At 55.7% G+C, this 15,844-nt stretch overlaps 7 protein-coding genes across 7 annotated transcripts; 4 read left to right on the top strand and 3 right to left on the bottom strand.

The window, feature by feature from the left end:
• Window positions 1-468: 468 nt before the first annotated feature.
• On the bottom strand, window positions 469-1,596 carry PFLUO_LOCUS2176 (pheromone alpha factor receptor; the record flags this gene model as incomplete). Its single annotated transcript, XM_073779288.1, has 1 exon — window positions 469-1,596. One exon carries the CDS (start codon window positions 1,594-1,596, stop codon window positions 469-471), a length of 1,128 nt encoding a protein of 375 aa, XP_073636258.1.
• Window positions 1,597-2,514: 918 nt separating this feature from the next.
• PFLUO_LOCUS2175 (Suppressor protein stp22 of temperature-sensitive alpha-factor receptor and arginine permease) lies at window positions 2,515-4,492 on the top strand (the record flags this gene model as incomplete). Its single annotated transcript, XM_073779287.1, has 4 exons — window positions 2,515-2,565; window positions 2,614-2,722; window positions 2,782-3,020; window positions 3,074-4,492. 4 exons carry the CDS (start codon window positions 2,515-2,517, stop codon window positions 4,490-4,492), a joined length of 1,818 nt encoding a protein of 605 aa, XP_073636257.1.
• A 449-nt stretch (window positions 4,493-4,941) lies between these two features.
• Window positions 4,942-6,364, bottom strand: PFLUO_LOCUS2174 (overproduction-induced pheromone-resistant; the record flags this gene model as incomplete). The annotated part of the gene is made up of 2 exons (XM_073779286.1): window positions 4,942-6,248; window positions 6,322-6,364. The coding sequence occupies 2 exons, from the start codon at window positions 6,362-6,364 to the stop codon at window positions 4,942-4,944; spliced, it is 1,350 nt and encodes a 449-aa protein (XP_073636256.1).
• Window positions 6,365-8,127: 1,763 nt separating this feature from the next.
• On the top strand, window positions 8,128-11,077 carry PFLUO_LOCUS2173 (class 3; the record flags this gene model as incomplete). Its single annotated transcript, XM_073779285.1, has 5 exons — window positions 8,128-8,190; window positions 8,239-8,740; window positions 8,798-9,159; window positions 9,210-10,889; window positions 10,940-11,077. 5 exons carry the CDS (start codon window positions 8,128-8,130, stop codon window positions 11,075-11,077), a joined length of 2,745 nt encoding a protein of 914 aa, XP_073636255.1.
• Window positions 11,078-11,653: 576 nt separating this feature from the next.
• PFLUO_LOCUS2172 (NEDD8-conjugating protein ubc12) lies at window positions 11,654-12,448 on the top strand (the record flags this gene model as incomplete). Its single annotated transcript, XM_073779284.1, has 3 exons — window positions 11,654-11,816; window positions 11,942-12,231; window positions 12,296-12,448. 3 exons carry the CDS (start codon window positions 11,654-11,656, stop codon window positions 12,446-12,448), a joined length of 606 nt encoding a protein of 201 aa, XP_073636254.1.
• A 1,435-nt stretch (window positions 12,449-13,883) lies between these two features.
• On the top strand, window positions 13,884-14,988 carry PFLUO_LOCUS2171 (uncharacterized protein; the record flags this gene model as incomplete). Its single annotated transcript, XM_073779283.1, has 2 exons — window positions 13,884-14,148; window positions 14,204-14,988. The coding sequence occupies 2 exons, from the start codon at window positions 13,884-13,886 to the stop codon at window positions 14,986-14,988; spliced, it is 1,050 nt and encodes a 349-aa protein (XP_073636253.1).
• A 278-nt stretch (window positions 14,989-15,266) lies between these two features.
• PFLUO_LOCUS2170 (uncharacterized protein) lies at window positions 15,267-15,563 on the bottom strand (the record flags this gene model as incomplete). The annotated part of the gene is made up of 1 exon (XM_073779282.1): window positions 15,267-15,563. One exon carries the CDS (start codon window positions 15,561-15,563, stop codon window positions 15,267-15,269), a length of 297 nt encoding a protein of 98 aa, XP_073636252.1.
• Window positions 15,564-15,844: the final 281 nt, after the last annotated feature.

The following is a 15,844-nucleotide window of genomic DNA, read 5'->3' as shown; positions in this document are numbered from 1 at the left end:
GAGCGTTCCATCTGTACATATTTCACCATTCCTAATTCGATGCACTGCCTCAGCTCGGCTCTACCGCTCATCATTTTCTGTCTCAAATATCGGCGACTTGAGACGAAAGCTTTCTTTGTCCTGTCACGTCGCATCAATTCCCGTCTTGCCTCCAGGCACCTCGTTTGGCGACTCAAGGACATCGGACATAGTATATGTCGCTAGTTTTCTACAAAGACCACGGCAGAGAGGCGAAATTTTCATGTATTAACTAACTACGCGGTTGCAGTCTCGCCTGTGCCGGACACAATTCAGAGATCTCCGAGTACAAAATGAAAAACTCTCGGAGATGATAGAATAAAGACAAATGAAACGAAGTGTAAGTAAGCATGGGTCTCAACCACTGGAATGAAAGAAGAAAAAAGACGGACGGACGGTGCGAGCCAGATACAACCATGCTATGCTACAGATCCATACCACTCTTTTTGATCAAACCACATCATGGTTCCTGCGAGCGCTCTCAATCGAGATATCATGCTCAACAGAAATCCCATAGGGGACCTCTGAATCCGCTGACTTGGCACTCAACTGCTGATCCGAGTAGCACAGGGTCTGCGCCGCGGTGCTGCCAGAGCTGTCCGATTCCATGGGTTTGCGGGGCACGGTAGTGACAGTCGTGTTCGTGTGGGCGGTAACACCAAAGGCCAGGGCCTGCCACAGATTGCGACGGCCATGGGGATGATTGCCCGTGCGGCGACTATGATGGTCGAGGGTAGCACCGGCCCAGATTGAAGAAAGAGGAAGTGAAATGGTGACGAGGGTGAGGACGTTGGAGGACAGTTCAGGGACGGTGATGGCGTATTGCAGGATCGAGAAGATGGCCGGCACCGCAAGGGTCTGGCAGCCCATGACGAAAATGACCTTCATGGGCCCGAAATCACGCACGCCCAGCCGATTACGCTGCTTGATAGCGTAGCCCAGCTTGGTGACAAACACCGCGCAGAAGAAGCAGATGCTGATCGGGATGACGATGTTGGTCGCGCTCTCCAGCCACCAGACTGGTGCGGTGCTGGCCGCCATCATAATGTACACCGAGTTCTCCACCATCCACCCCGTGCGGAATCCAATTGGCACCAGTGCCATCAGAATCGACACGCCCAGAAGAGCACGGCGGTAGCGACGGCGCAGGGTCGCGCACACGACGTGGACTTGCATGACCAGCGACACCTGAACACAGATCACCAGCAACGTCTCGAGAACGACGGAGATGATAGCAATAGCGTATGCGCTGGGCGGGACGGCAGAGTAGTCATAGGAGAAGTAGGGGTAGACCTTCTCAAAGCCGGTGGAGAAGTGAATCGTCTCGAAGAGCAGACGGAGGATGTTGAATATCAGCGCCAGGCCGTTCAGGAGGAAGACCGCGGAGCTACGCTTCTCGGGCCGGGTCAACAGCAACAAAATGACCAGCAGCACGATGGAAGCGCCCAGCTGGGATCCGTAATTGATACAGATGCGCACATTGTACTGGACGAACTCGTCCAGCATGCCGATCGGCACGGGGAACGAGGTACCATTGGCGTAGTGGAAGATGACGTTCTGCGTGTATGGGTTGATCATGTTGCCGAGCTTCGAGGGAAAAAAATCACAGAAAGAAAGAAAGAAAGGGATAGATGCAGCAGGATCCAGCAAACGGCAGCCGGTCAGAATAAGAGTTTTGTATAAAAAGAGACCGCATGTCGCGCGAGACGGGCAGGTCTCGGAGAAGAGATGTAGTAGGCATGGCGAGTGAATGAGCCGAAACAGACAATGTATATGGGAGTCTTGAGGTCAGCGATTCAATTTCAGACAAAGCAGAGTCTCGCTTTTGTGGCAAAGGTAATTGCATGGATTATGGTGAGGGTGAACAATACGAAGGGTTCGGGAGAACAATATCAAGACGGGAAGGACAAAGCCACACGTCGGGGGGCTCGGACGGGTTCCCGCAGGCAGGGGAGAAGAGACAGTTCTGGCCACGCTTACCTCGTGTTGTTCGAAGGGTGATAGCTGTAGGTGTGTCCTCGAATGGAGAGCCAGTCGACTTGGTTCATCATGGTATCATGTCACGTGGTGAGGGTTGACTTGGAAGCTATTAACTTATCCCTATGCAGACATGGCCAACTCTGAGTATGCTTCACATGATGAATAATTGGCTCGTAGAGAGCAGCTTGGGTATTGGAGACTATGACCAGCCACGGAAATAGCTTAGGCTAAATATGATGGTGAGAACCCTTCGTTGATGGTGGACCTCTAGATCAACAATATATATCGCAGGACCCAGCCTGGGAATAATCAGCATCGACCGGGGCGAAGCGAGGGTCATATGTCGTGTTAATGTATATGAAATCAATTATAATAATATAATCAGCTAATCATCACCGCGATAGTTATCCGCGTACAGGTCACGACCTCCTAGTATACTTCCTCCCTTCGCCAAGCGGCTGCGGGGAAACAAAGGCTAGGCATTTGTCCGACCTTCCTCTTCCTCCGCAACCCACCATGGCCGTCCCCCAGCGGACGCTGACCTGGCTGTACAGCGTCCTCTCCAAGGTAGAAATATATTCTTGCTTCCGGCAGAGTGCAAGCTGACTCCTGCAGGACCACTGCGATCCCCAACAAACCTACCACGACCCCAATCGCTCCTACCACGATGTTGCCAACGCGCTCGCCCAGTATCCATCGCTTTCACCCCGAACCGATGTATATAGTGAGTACCACTGTTCGCGAGATTCATTACCAATGGCTCTAACTCCATCCCCATTCCAGCCTACGAAAATGGCTTCTCGGCGCTCCTCCTCCACCTCGTGGGCACCTTGCCGGTCGTCTTTCGCGGCACCACCTACCGATTCCCCATCGCAATGTGGATTCCCAATACCTACCCGCGCGACCCTCCGATAGTGTATGTGACGCCAACACAGGATATGGCTGTACGGGTCGGACAACATGTAACGCTGGAAGGGCGCGTCTATCACCACTACCTGGCGCACTGGGCGGAAGCCTGGGAGGTGGGTGCTTCTCGCTGCTGGAAGCCACCGTTCAAGACTAACCATGGCTACAGAGGTCTACAATTATCGAGTTCCTCTTGATTCTCCGCGAAGTGTTCGCCAAGGAGCCACCGGTTCAGTATAGACAGCAGGGGCCGCCGCAGCCACAATCGCAGCCGACCAACACTGTGCCGCCGAGGCCACCTTTACCACCTGGGGTCGGGTCTGCGACAATGCAGAACCAGACGCCGCCGCCACAACCTGCAGCCCGTACTCCCCCACAGCCGCCTCCGAAGCCCGGTGCCGCGCTTGAACCGCGAGACCAGCAGCAGCACCAACAACAACAACAACCAGATCTCGCTGAGCGATATCGATCCCCCCCTCCACTCCCGCCAAAGGCACAGCCAGGCAGTATGACCCCCTCCAGCCCTGGAACTGCCGCACCTCCGTCGGGTGCACCTCTGCCGGGTCATACAGGCAGTTCGCTAAATAGCCCTCATCGACCTCCGCAGCCATCGGCCCAATCGATAGGACAAACAATGTCGCCTCCGTCGCATCAAGGTCCAGTGTCTTACCACCGAGATAGCGCTGGACCTGCGAGCCCTGGCTCTGAGCCGAACATACCCGGTCAATTTCCTTATCAGGCAGGGGTTCAAGGTCCCCAGCCAGGTCCGCAGGCTCAGCCATTTCATCAGCCACCGGGTGTGCCTCATCACCCCCCGGGATATCAACCTCGGCTTTCGCAGCAGCAGCCGCCGCCGGGGCCCGCATATCCCCAGAATTCTCACATCCCACCGCATTACCAACGTCCTCCCCCTGCAGCTCCAGCACCCAAGCCAGATGCCCCAGATCTCCTGACTTCACCGTTCGAGCTTGACCTCCCATCATTTGCCGCGGGACCTGCACCGCCGATCCCGCCAAACCCTGAGAAGGATGCACTGTTGCGCGCTGTCTCGCAAGCGTTGGCCGAGACATTAAGCACCAACACAGCACGATCGGATGCAGCGGCTCACTCCCTCATCTCTCAGTCCCAGTCCCTGCACGCCGCGCTGGCCACCTTACAGGGGGAGGTGACGGGACTGAATGCTCTTCATGCAACTTTGCAGTCCAACACCGCCGTCCTGCAACAATCACTCCACCGTGCCGACGCCGCCATCGCCGATGCAAAGACCCGCTCCACCTCCGTCTCCACATCTGTGCCTGTATCAAGTTCCACTGCTGCTGCCACAGCTACAGAGCCCCCAACAGGCCTCCCTCCTATCGACGAAGTCCTCGTCGCACCCACCGTGGTAGGTAAACAGCTGTACGATTTGGTCGCCGAGGAACAGGGTATCCAGCAAGCCCTGTACGCTCTACAAGCTGCACTGGTGCGTGGCGTGGTCGGGGTGGATTCCTGGTCGCGACAGACACGCGGTCTAGCTCGCGAGGCGTTCCTGAAACGTGCTCTGATCCGCAAGATTGGGAGGGGGATGGGGTTGGAGAGTGCGGCGTGAGAGTGGCCCAGATATAGAAATTAGATCATGCTCGTCGGACCAGTATATATACCCCTTTTTGTGGAGACTGAAAGAATGGCTCTCAACGCGAATTCGGGCTGGGCCGACGTTAGCTGGATCGGTCTTCTGCTCATGTAGATTGTGATGATGTCTCTGGATGTAGTTCTACTGTCTACGAGTCAACTTGGATAATGATCGTGCGAAAGATAAACTCCATTTCGGACTCCGTCTCCACGCATGTCATCACTAACTGTACACGACATGTAGGGTCGACGGAAGAAAAGATAATAAACACCATATATAACACAAGTCGCAACCATACATACAAAGAAACACAAGTAGAGTGTGTGTGGGGGGGAAGTGATTCCAACATCAACATAGACAACAGCAAGGAAAAACCAAAAAGAGATTGAGAAAGCCATTGCGCCCGGACCTAAGACACTTGCTCATCAAAGCTCATTTGCGTCAGAAAACGGACTTTCTACCCGCTTTGGGGCCGGCTGGTTGTTTCGGCTTGAGCTCGCGCTGTGTCGGTGGCGGTGACCCGATGTCGATCCGCTCTGATACTTCAGGCCCGAGGATGTGGCCTCCATTGGGATGGAGGCCTGGTCATGAAAGGGACCAGCACTTATAGCCTCGAGCTCAGCGATCGCGGGGGGCACGGGAGAGGGGGAGTGAGTGGGTGGTCGCACGTTGTGGTCACCCTCTTCATCGGAAGAATTGCCATCAAAGGTAGAAGTGTCGTGAGTGAATTGGTGGCTGGCGGGGGAGCTAGCACCGGAAATGACACCGCTGGACCCTTCGGTCGGGGCGCTGCGGTTCGTGTCCGGTTTGCTTCCTGTCTTCTTCAGGGAGGCGCCGCGCACCATCACCGGCTTGGCCATCATCGTGCGCGCGACAATTGAGCTGCTCGAGTTACTGGCGGGTTCCAAAGTGTTGGGAGAACCAACTGCCTCGGCCTTGGCCAGTTGAGCTGGTGTGATGGCCGGCACGGCGGGGGCGTCAGACGGTGTCACTACCACCGGTATCGAATCGCCCTGTCCGTTCCATCCTGGCGTGCTGGGGTTGGACGCGGTGTGAATGCTGACAACGTTGGCACGAGAACGGGCGACCTGCAGCGCCGGCTGTGCGCTGACAATGGCGTCGTTGCGGTAGATGGTCGTGGCGACACTGCTGCGCAGAGTCGGAGAGAAACTCTGGTGGCCGGTGGCTTGAGTCCAGGCCGAATCGCGCAGATCACCGGGCATGAAGAAGTGCTGGTCGGGCGTGGCACCGGGCAGTGGAGGCACCGGAGGCACGAGCGAGGACGGCGTCTCGGGTGGAGAGCGGTTGGTGACACCGGGGATGTAGGCGATCTGGATGACGTTCGAGGCACGCGTGAGAACAGTCGAGGCGATCGACTGCACGGACTTGCGCTGATCCCGTCGGGCGTCGAAGTCGCTGTTCTTTTCCGACTCGCGCTCCTGGCGCTTCTTTCGGATGACAAACCACCAGATCAGAAACACGATGATACCCACGGCGATCACGCCTGCGACCACACCGCCGGCAATGGCGCCGGTATCAGAGCCACCGCCGCTGCTGCTAGAGCTGTCGGAGGAGGTGGAATCGGACCCAGGGATCTTTTGGCAATACGTGCTCGCACATTCGTTGCATGTTCGTAGGATCATCTGGCACTGTGAACCGGAGGGACAGTCGGGACATGGTGGAGCCGATGTTCCGCAGGGCTTGCACTTGTCGACGGAGCGGCGCGTGAGGCCTGAACAGATTCATCGAGTCAGCGGTCGGGGGGCTATGGAGTGGAGACGGGAAATCGGGGGGGAGGGACATACCATTCAGCGTCAAAAAATCGCGATAAACCGGTTCCAGCAGCATGATGGGTGATAGGAGAGATATGAAAACACGACAGAGGATATAGATATATGCAAGAGAAAGGACCGGTCAACGGTGTAGTGAATGTGTACGACTCGGCAAAACAAGTCGAAGACCAGGCGAGAGAGAGGCAGAGCAAAAGCAGAGCAAAAAGGAGTGTGTGGGAGGCTCAATCGGCGTCAAGTCGTGAGCGTCCAGGCAAGATCATCAACTCCGAGCCGCACAAATGGGCGTCGGATGGCGAGGCGGGAAAACGAGTGTCAGGGTGGAAGAGAGAAGCGTCGACAGAGAAGATGGTCTAGCGGAGGGTCATCGTCTGCGACCGTGGGTAGAGGTGGAGACCGGAAGGCTCGAGTGCGGTCGGATCAGGGGCAGGGATTGACAGCACCGTGTCGACCGGTGGGATGTAGAGTATGGATGGAAGCTTGACGGGAAGAAGAAGACGAGAGGAGGTGAAGAGCGAGACGAGAAGGACGGATGACTTGGGCGCCGAGCGAGTCCGTGGGTTTCTCCTGATGGGAAAGGAGGAGGTGCAGCAATCCGCACGGGCTGGGCTTCGCACCACGACCCGTTGGTTTCTAACAATAGGTTGCACCGGCAAGGTACATCCGGTCCTTTCTTGGAGAATTCATGTCTAGACTACTGTCCTCGTACTCGGATGCTCTATTTTCTCATGGACTGACTGCTCTCCCCATCAGATCCGGAGATGTTTGTTATGCTCTGAGCCTGCGCGGGTGTGGCAGCAGCCCAGCCGGGGCCGTGGCTGTTGGCGGTTCGATGGTCTGGACTTCCGGATTATCGTGGGCCCGAAATTAACGACTCGCCCGATCAGGTGACCTGGGCAGATGGACAAGCCCGGGAGAGTATCGCCAGTGTCTCATCCCAGCAAGACTGAGAGGACGCTAGGCCGTGACATGGCTCTAGGTGGCGGGCCCCGCCGGCCGCCCGGCAGGATTTTGCTGAGACAGATTGTCCGTCTGTGTGCTGACATACCATCGAATCTGAAGAATGCGGGTGAGTGGTCGCGTTTCACTAGTGGGTGGTGGAGCGGGAGGGAGGGAGCTAGTGTCGCAAAGAGGAGAGAAAAGACAGCGAGCCACAAGGAACGAACAAGAGAGAGATGATCATCGAGAAGAAGAAAAAGAATAATGAAATGATGCGAATCAAGCAAATCCTCATCTTTGTTATGATCACCGAATTGTGGCGAGAGAATAGTTGTGGTCCAGCACCGGGTGATCCGCGGATTCCAACGCGTTTCCCAGTCCCTGATCGGTCCAGCTGAGATCGGAGGCACCTTACGGTCCCTGACCCAAGGGATGGCCGGCATGCTTATTGTATCATTACTGGCCACCACGGATGTTATTCGGTGGTAGGAAAGGAACCCGTCAAGGCGACCAAGAGAGCCATAGAGAAAAAAAGAGGCACTAGCCCGGGTTGAGGCAAGCCCTGTCTATTTTTGCCGCGACTCAGCCATACGATCTAGTTTCACTTTATCCTCCTTTTTTTTCTTTCTTTCTCCCTGTCCTCATTCTCTTTTCTCTTCTTCCCCCCCCCGTTCATCCCATCCCATCCCATCGCTCTCTAGTCCACCCTTTCGCCTGCCTTTCCTCACTCCCCGTGGGAAACCCTCCCTTTCCCATCGTTCGCTCGCTTCATCCCTGGATTGGAGGTTTATTCTTCTCATGCTCCCTGTTTCCCCGATACCCCTCCTCTGCTGCACTTGACTTTTTTTTTCCCCTGCTTCGATCACTGCTCCCACATAAACCATGGCCTACCAGGGCTCAGGCGCGCACTCGCCTGGCTACGACGGCAACCATCCCACCGCGCCGGTAAGGGTTGAGTAGTCTCACACGGCGACCATTCGCTAACCAGACCAGTATCGCGAGGACGAGGATGCCGCACACGGTCTGCTGTCCCATCAGCAGCAGGGACCCTTTGCAACACCGTTCGATGACCCCCACTCGCGTGGTGTCTCCCCCGTACGACCAGCCTCGGGCTACAGCTTGACGGAGACCTACGCCTCAGATGCCGCGCCCGCTTACAACGACCCCTATGCCACAGGCTCTGTCTACTCAGGCCAGGCAGACAACCCCGCGGCGGCCTTTGGTGTTCCTGGTCGCGTTGCGTCGCCCTATGCTCGCAGCGAGACCTCGTCCGTCGAGGCCTGGCGCCAGCGGCAGGCACCAGGGGGCGGCCCTGGCAGCAGCAATGGCGGTGGCGGCGGGAACCTGCGCCGATATGCGACGCGAAAAGTCAAGCTGGTGCAAGGTTCCGTGCTGAGCGTGGACTATCCTGTCCCCAGCGCGATTCAGAATGCCATCCAGGCGAGATACCGTAACGACCTGGAGGGCGGTAGCGAGGAGTTTACACACATGCGATGTAGGTGATGACTATTTGGCACATACAGAACAACACCCACTAACTCGGGGCTCTTAGACACTGCGGCGACCTGCGATCCGAATGAGTTCACCCTACACAACGGTTACAATCTGCGACCGGCCATGTACAACCGCCACACCGAGCTACTGATTGCCATCACCTACTACAACGAAGACAAGACCCTCACCGCACGCACACTCCATGGTGTGATGCAAAACATCCGCGACATTGTCAACCTGAAGAAATCCGAGTTCTGGAACAAGGGTGGACCCGCTTGGCAGAAGATCGTCGTGGCCTTGGTGTTCGATGGAATCGATCCCTGCGACAAGGATGTCCTGGATGTCTTGGCGACCGTTGGTGTGTATCAAGATGGCGTTATGAAGCGTGACGTTGATGGCAAGGAGACTGTGGCCCATGTGGTAAGTGGATCGACCAGACCCATCAGAACTCCACTAAAAGCGGCATCTAGTTCGAGTACACGACCCAGTTGTCCGTGACCCCAACCCAACAGCTCATCCGGCCCACCGACGATGGCCCGAGCACACTTCCTCCCGTGCAGATGATGTTCTGTCTCAAGCAGAAGAACAGCAAGAAGATTAACTCCCACCGCTGGCTGTTCAACGCCTTTGGTCGGATTCTGAACCCAGAGATCTGTATCCTGCTGGATGCTGGAACAAAGCCTGGCCCCAAGTCGTTGCTATATCTCTGGGAGGCCTTCTACAATGACAAGGATCTCGGGGGTGCCTGCGGTGAAATCCATGCCATGTTGGGCAAGGGATGGCGAAACTTGGTCAACCCTCTGGTGGCAGCCCAAAACTTCGAGTACAAAATCAGTAACATTCTCGACAAGCCTCTGGAGAGTTCTTTTGGCTACGTGAGTGTGCTGCCCGGTGCCTTCTCTGCCTATCGGTTCCGTGCGATCATGGGTCGCCCCCTGGAGCAATATTTCCACGGTGACCACACGCTGTCCAAGCAGCTGGGCAAGAAGGGTATTGAGGGCATGAACATCTTCAAGAAGAACATGTTCTTGGCCGAGGACCGCATCCTGTGTTTCGAGCTGGTCGCCAAGGCAGGCTCGAAATGGCATCTGTCGTACGTCAAGGCCTCCAAGGCCGAAACGGACGTCCCCGAGGGTGCTCCCGAATTCATCTCGCAGCGTCGTCGTTGGCTGAACGGTTCCTTTGCCGCCGGCATCTACTCCCTGATGCACTTTGGCCGCATGTATAAAAGCGGACACAACATCATCCGCATGTTCTTCCTGCACATCCAGATGTTGTACAACATCTTCAACACCATCCTCACATGGTTTTCGTTGGCCTCGTACTGGCTGACGACCACCGTCATCATCGACCTGGTCGGCACCCCCAGTGACGACAACAACCACACTGCCTTCCCCTTTGGCAAGGAGGCCACGCCCATTGTCAACACCGTTGTCAAGTACGCGTACCTGGGTTTCTTGTTGCTGCAGTTTATTCTCGCGCTCGGCAATCGGCCCAAGGGCTCCAAGTTTTCGTACTTGGCCTCCTTCGTCGCCTTTGGTATCATTCAGCTCTACATCATCGTTGACTCGATGTACCTCGTGATTCGCGCGTTCACCGGCAGCGCTCCCATGGACTTTGTGACCAACCAGGGCGTCGGAGCGTTCCTCAGCTCGTTCTTTGGATCGACCGGTGCCGGTATCATTATCATTGCCTTGGCAGCCACCTTTGGTCTGTACTTTGTGGCCTCATTTATGTACGCGGACCCGTGGCATATGTTCACGTCCTTCCCACAATACCTCATGGTGCAGTCGTCCTACATCAACATTCTCAATGTGTATGCCTTCAGCAACTGGCACGATGTGTCATGGGGTACCAAGGGCTCTGACAAGGCTGATGCACTGCCGTCTGCCAAGACAACCAAGGACGAGGGCAGCAAGGACGCCGTGATTGAGGAGATCGACAAGCCGCAGGCGGATATCGACAGCCAGTTCGAGACGACCGTCAAGCGCGCGCTGACCCCATACGTGGCGCCGGTGTCGCACGAGGAGAAGAGCTTGGAGGATTCGTACAAGAGCTTCCGAACGCGCCTCGTCACCTTCTGGATTTTTAGCAATGCTTTCCTCGCCGTGTGCATCACCAGCGAGGCCGCCAACAAGTTTGGTTTTACGGTATGTCCTTTCTCTTCTCCCATGATTGCACGTACTAATACCCATTCTAGAACTCGGCCACCAAGCGGACCGCGCATTTCTTCCAGGCCCTCCTGTGGTGTAACGCCGTTGTGGCGTTGTTCCGCTTCACGGGTGCTGTCTGGTTCCTGGGTCGCACTGGTATCAAGTGCTGCTTCGCCCGGCGGTAGAGTCGATGGCTGAGCAGCCTCGAAGGGGTTAATGAATGCTGGCGCTTTGTCTCTTTTTTTGTTTTGTCACGAACCACTACTCTTGGCATGCCTATTTTTGTTTCCTGCCTTTTCGCGACATGTATTCTAACTAAAGATGTCCGTCCCTTTCTTTCTCGCGTGTTTTTCTTCTCTCTTTTGGGATTCTTACGAGTATGTCCTGTCCCCGGGGGTGACCAGCATCCCCGGGCTGAATTTGTCCAGCGATGCAAAGGGAAGCATTCGGGGCGCAATACATGAGGAGTGAACATGGGATTTTGGTTTCTTGTAGTACAAAGTGTCTCGTAGTTCATCAACTGGTTAACCCACCCAACGTGGAGATGGATTACTCATAGCGGTGGCCAAGGCGGAGATGCAATCATCGATAACCCCGGCCAGCATCCGTCTTTTCTGCCCCTTCAACTCCCCCCCATTCGCCCCCCCAATCTAGCACTGTCGACACCTTCATTCTCGTCCAGCCACCTCTCGGCCTGTGATTCTGTTTTTCCCGCTTCATTCCACCAGGTGGGGTGGCGCCTCGCCTAAGATGCTGAAAATATGGTCGATGGTATGTACGGCGCCCAGCCATCTCCTGGCCCGAACACGAAGAAATGCTCACCCACAGTGCAGAAACAGCAACAGCAGCAGGCTGAAAATGCCGATGGCGGTGCCGGAAAGAAAAAGAAGAAGGTCACGGCGGCGCAGTTGCGCGTGCAGCGAGGTCGGTTCCCCCGACCTCTCACTCTGGTCTCGCTCTGGTCTCGCTCTGGTCTCTCCACACTCGACCATCGATCCAACCAAAGAGCCTGAGAGTGATTGATGATGGCTAATACTAACAACCAACAGATCTCCAAGAACTCACGCTGGGCAGCACGATGAAAATGTCCTTCCCCAACCCTGACGACATCCTCAACTTTACCCTGACCATCGAGCCGGATGAGGGCATGTACAAGGGTGGCGTCTTCCACTTCAGTTTCGCCGTCAACCAAAATTTCCCGCACGATCCGCCCAAGGTCAAGTGCACACAGAAGATCTACCACCCCAACATCGATCTGGAGGGCAACGTGTGTCTGAACATTCTACGGGAGGACTGGAAGCCCGTTTTGAATCTCAACGCCGTCATCGTGGGCATGCAGGTGCGTTTCCTTTCCTCTTTCTGTCCTCTCTCACTAGCTGACTGTGTTCCCTCGACGGATGTAGTTCCTCTTCCTTGAACCCAACGCCTCCGATCCCTTGAACAAAGAAGCGGCAGATGACCTTCGCACGAACCGGGACGCTTTCAAACGGAATGTGCGCTCCTCCATGGCCGGCGGGTCCGTCCGAAGCGTCTCGTATGAGCGGGTGCTACGGTAGAAGATTGCAGGGATTGATCACCACTGGCTAGCCCGACTATGACCAAGCGAGATATACGGAGTGGACGATCTACGGGGCTGCGCTTCTGGGAGGCCGGGGGGAGGGAGGATTACTGCAAGCAATTTCGCGCGTCGGCGCGCTGGTGTGCCACGTACATATATCGGCGTAATTAGCGACTGAATACAATAGATCTGATTCGATCAATATCGACCCGAGGGGAGGAAAGTTGAGATAGCAGATGGTCTGCCCAACACAAGAAAGAACTGAATCCAAGACTCAAATTGTGTGACCACAGGCGTATATGTACAATCGATTCCAGACCAAGCCTTCCTGACTCATACACAACCCGTCGATCCAACTACCCTGCGGAATCCAAGCACAATGGCAATTCCTCCGTGGCGTTGCTTTTTTTTTCTGGATACATTTCAAACAAAGGAAAAGGGAGTGATGATGCCGACGGGCACAGAGGAAAGGCGATCAGTGCCAGGGAACCGATTTATGCCCGCTGGGCAGCGCGCTCTGTCTCCAGACGGGCGTAGTAGGAGTCGCGGGCACGGACACGGGGGAGGTGGTAGCCTGACACGAGAGAATGTTAAGAGCTGGATGCGTATAGTGGGTTGAAGCATGACCACTACTTACCGTACCACCAGAGGTAGCCGAAGGTGGTGCCGAAACCTGATGGGATGCGTGGTTAGCCGACTGTTCTGGTTGCATAACTGTCCCCCCTCTCAATGGAATTGTAATCCATATTCAATGGTCGGTCGTTCCGCCACGAGGGAATATGATCACCACGCCACGACGTATAACCAGGCGACTCACCAAAAGCGGTGCTCAGGTCCAGAACCAGACCCCGGCGAAGCATCTGCATCAAGCCCAACACGTCAGTCTACTGCTCAGATTCTTGTCGTTGATCCGACCAGCCCGTTCGGGCGCAGCCGGAAGGGGGAGGACGGAACACCTACGCCGGTGATGGGGGGGATAGCAGCGGGCATTGTGACAGATCGATGTCGCCAGTCGATTCTCGAGGGGACAATTGACCGGGAAGGGACAGCTCTTCGACTGCCGGTTGTGTTGGTTGGGTGGTGGTGGAGGGGAGAGGAGAGGGATAGATGGATGACAGAGAAAGAGTGAGGTGAAGTCGAAGCTTGCGGGCTAAGCGAGGCGCCGGATTGGTCGACGGGGCCACCGCCTACAGTACAGACAGAGGGAAGAAAATGCGTGGGCGATTATTATTATTGAGGGTATAGTTAGGCATTATTATGACTATTGGCATGGTTGTTTTGATCATTGTCCCTTTCATCCCCCTCAATTCTTCCTGTTTCTCCGTCATGGTTAAGTGAGAAGAGATTCTCTGCCCGAGGCACTCACACGTGACCCCATTCTGTCTTGCCCGTAATCCGGTGAGCTTCCCCTTCACCCTGTGAACACATCGGCCATGGCATCTTCAGGGCCCTCCCTCAAGCGACCATCCTCCTCCTCGATGGGCTCTCATGACAACAAACGACCGAAACAATACTACCATCACCACCACCGCTTGCAGAACCCCTTCACGCTGCCGCCGGTAGCTGAGCCTGCCATGCAGGATGACGCCAGTGTCGACCACCTCATGAACCGCGCGATGGGGCAGCTGTTGCGGGACTCGGGGTTTGATATGGCACGTCCTGCCGCGCTGGCGAGTTTGCGCAGCGCCGCAGAGGAGTGTATGTGATGCGCAACAAGGCATTCACACGAGCAAGAACTAACGGGTCTTTCTAGATCTCTTTCGATTCACAGCCTATGTCCGCCAATCCATGGCATCTTCCCGACGAACTCAACCCATCCCTCAAGATTTCGAGCTTGCCTTGAATCGCCTCCGCCTCTGCATCGACGACCTTCACCCTTATCTCAAATCCCAACCACCCCTAGAACCGACAGCTCCGCTACTCCCCTCCCCGCCGCCCGAGGATGAGGATGTACGCAAGTTCCCGTTCTTGAGCTCGCTCAGCGGGGAAGACGACCGCGCCACCCGCTCCTACATCCCCAAGAACTTCCCAGACTTCCCCAGCAAACACACCTACTCCGCATCAGCGGTATTCACCGAACGGGAAAGCGACACGCGCAAGATCCGCGAGCGCGCTACAGAAGACGGACGCCACGGAGAAGAAGCGCTGCGCAAGTTGGCGCGCGCCGCATTCCGCGATAATCAAGTCGGTTCGACGGGTAACAAGAATCTCTGGGGTCGGCGGATGGAGAGTATGGAGGGCATGTTTGAGAAGACCGTCAAGGGTTTAACGAAGAAAGCACAGAAAGATTCACTGGCTTCTTCCAACGTCCCTGGTGCACTGAGCATGGCTATGGATGTTGACTCGGCACCAGTCCCGGCGGATGCCGATTCCAAGACTCGGTCGAAGATATCATTGAATCTGGAGCTGGGCCCGATTGTCAACTGCGAGCGAGACTTTTGGCGGCGGACGACATCCGCGAGTGCACGACGAGCCGAGGGTGAGGAGCCTCAGCCGACTGCCAGTGTTGAGCCCTTTGAGACTATTGGAGCCACATAATATGGGGTCATGGCGCATGGAAAAAGGTCGGCGTTTTTTGTGAGATTCGATTGGCGCTTTGTGTACACTTCAGGAGCATGATTTAGGAGTTAGGAGATACCCAGACAGTGACAAGCATGATCATTTCGTTCTGAATTGTAAAAGGAAAAACAAAAGACCCTCCACGCTGAACTCCGCCCAGTGCAATTGATCAAGCCACTTTCTTCTTTCAACGTCCCGTTTATGCGCCGCCTCTTCCTCCGCTATTCGTAGTGGCTCCCACGAAGTTGTCTCGACCGTCAATCCGCCAGCACATCTGCAGCCTCGTCAGTAATGTCCTTCGTAATCGAACCAGGAGTTTGTTCCGTAAAGACATACCGCCGGAATAAGCGCACAACAGGTTTGCAGACAACCGCCCCCGGCTGCGGAATACCATCTTGCGGAGGGTTGCACGAGTACTGCATCATCTCCAGCAGCGCGCACTCTTTCAGATCGATCGCGGGACCTTTGCGGCGCTTCTCTTGGAAATTGCGGCGAACGGTATTGACATGGTCTGGGAGGGTTTCGGCGGAGAAGACGGGGACGAGCGGCGCCATTGGTGGCGGTGGTGGTGGTTGAGGAAAGAAGTTGGAGAGCGGAAGATCGCCCGCTTTGGCTTTCTCTCTTCTGCACTTCCCTTGGTTACTGGCTGGGTTCCTCAGCTCAGCTCACCACACCACGCCATTTTTTATTATGTGAAATTGTACATCTTCGCTGATACAAATGATGTGCGATCCTTGATGCTTCTGGCTACTGCCGACTATGGCTGCCAATCTCGGAGCGAGCGCGCTGGCTGATGTGCATCAGGAGGGCCTGGACCAGGTACTCGGATCTGCTC

Source organism: Penicillium psychrofluorescens (assembly GCF_964197705.1).
Source record: "Penicillium psychrofluorescens genome assembly, chromosome: 1".
NCBI lineage: Eukaryota > Fungi > Ascomycota > Eurotiomycetes > Eurotiales > Aspergillaceae > Penicillium > Penicillium psychrofluorescens.
The sequence above is the reverse complement of the archived record's forward strand: the minus strand, read 5'-3'. Positions and strand labels throughout refer to the sequence as shown.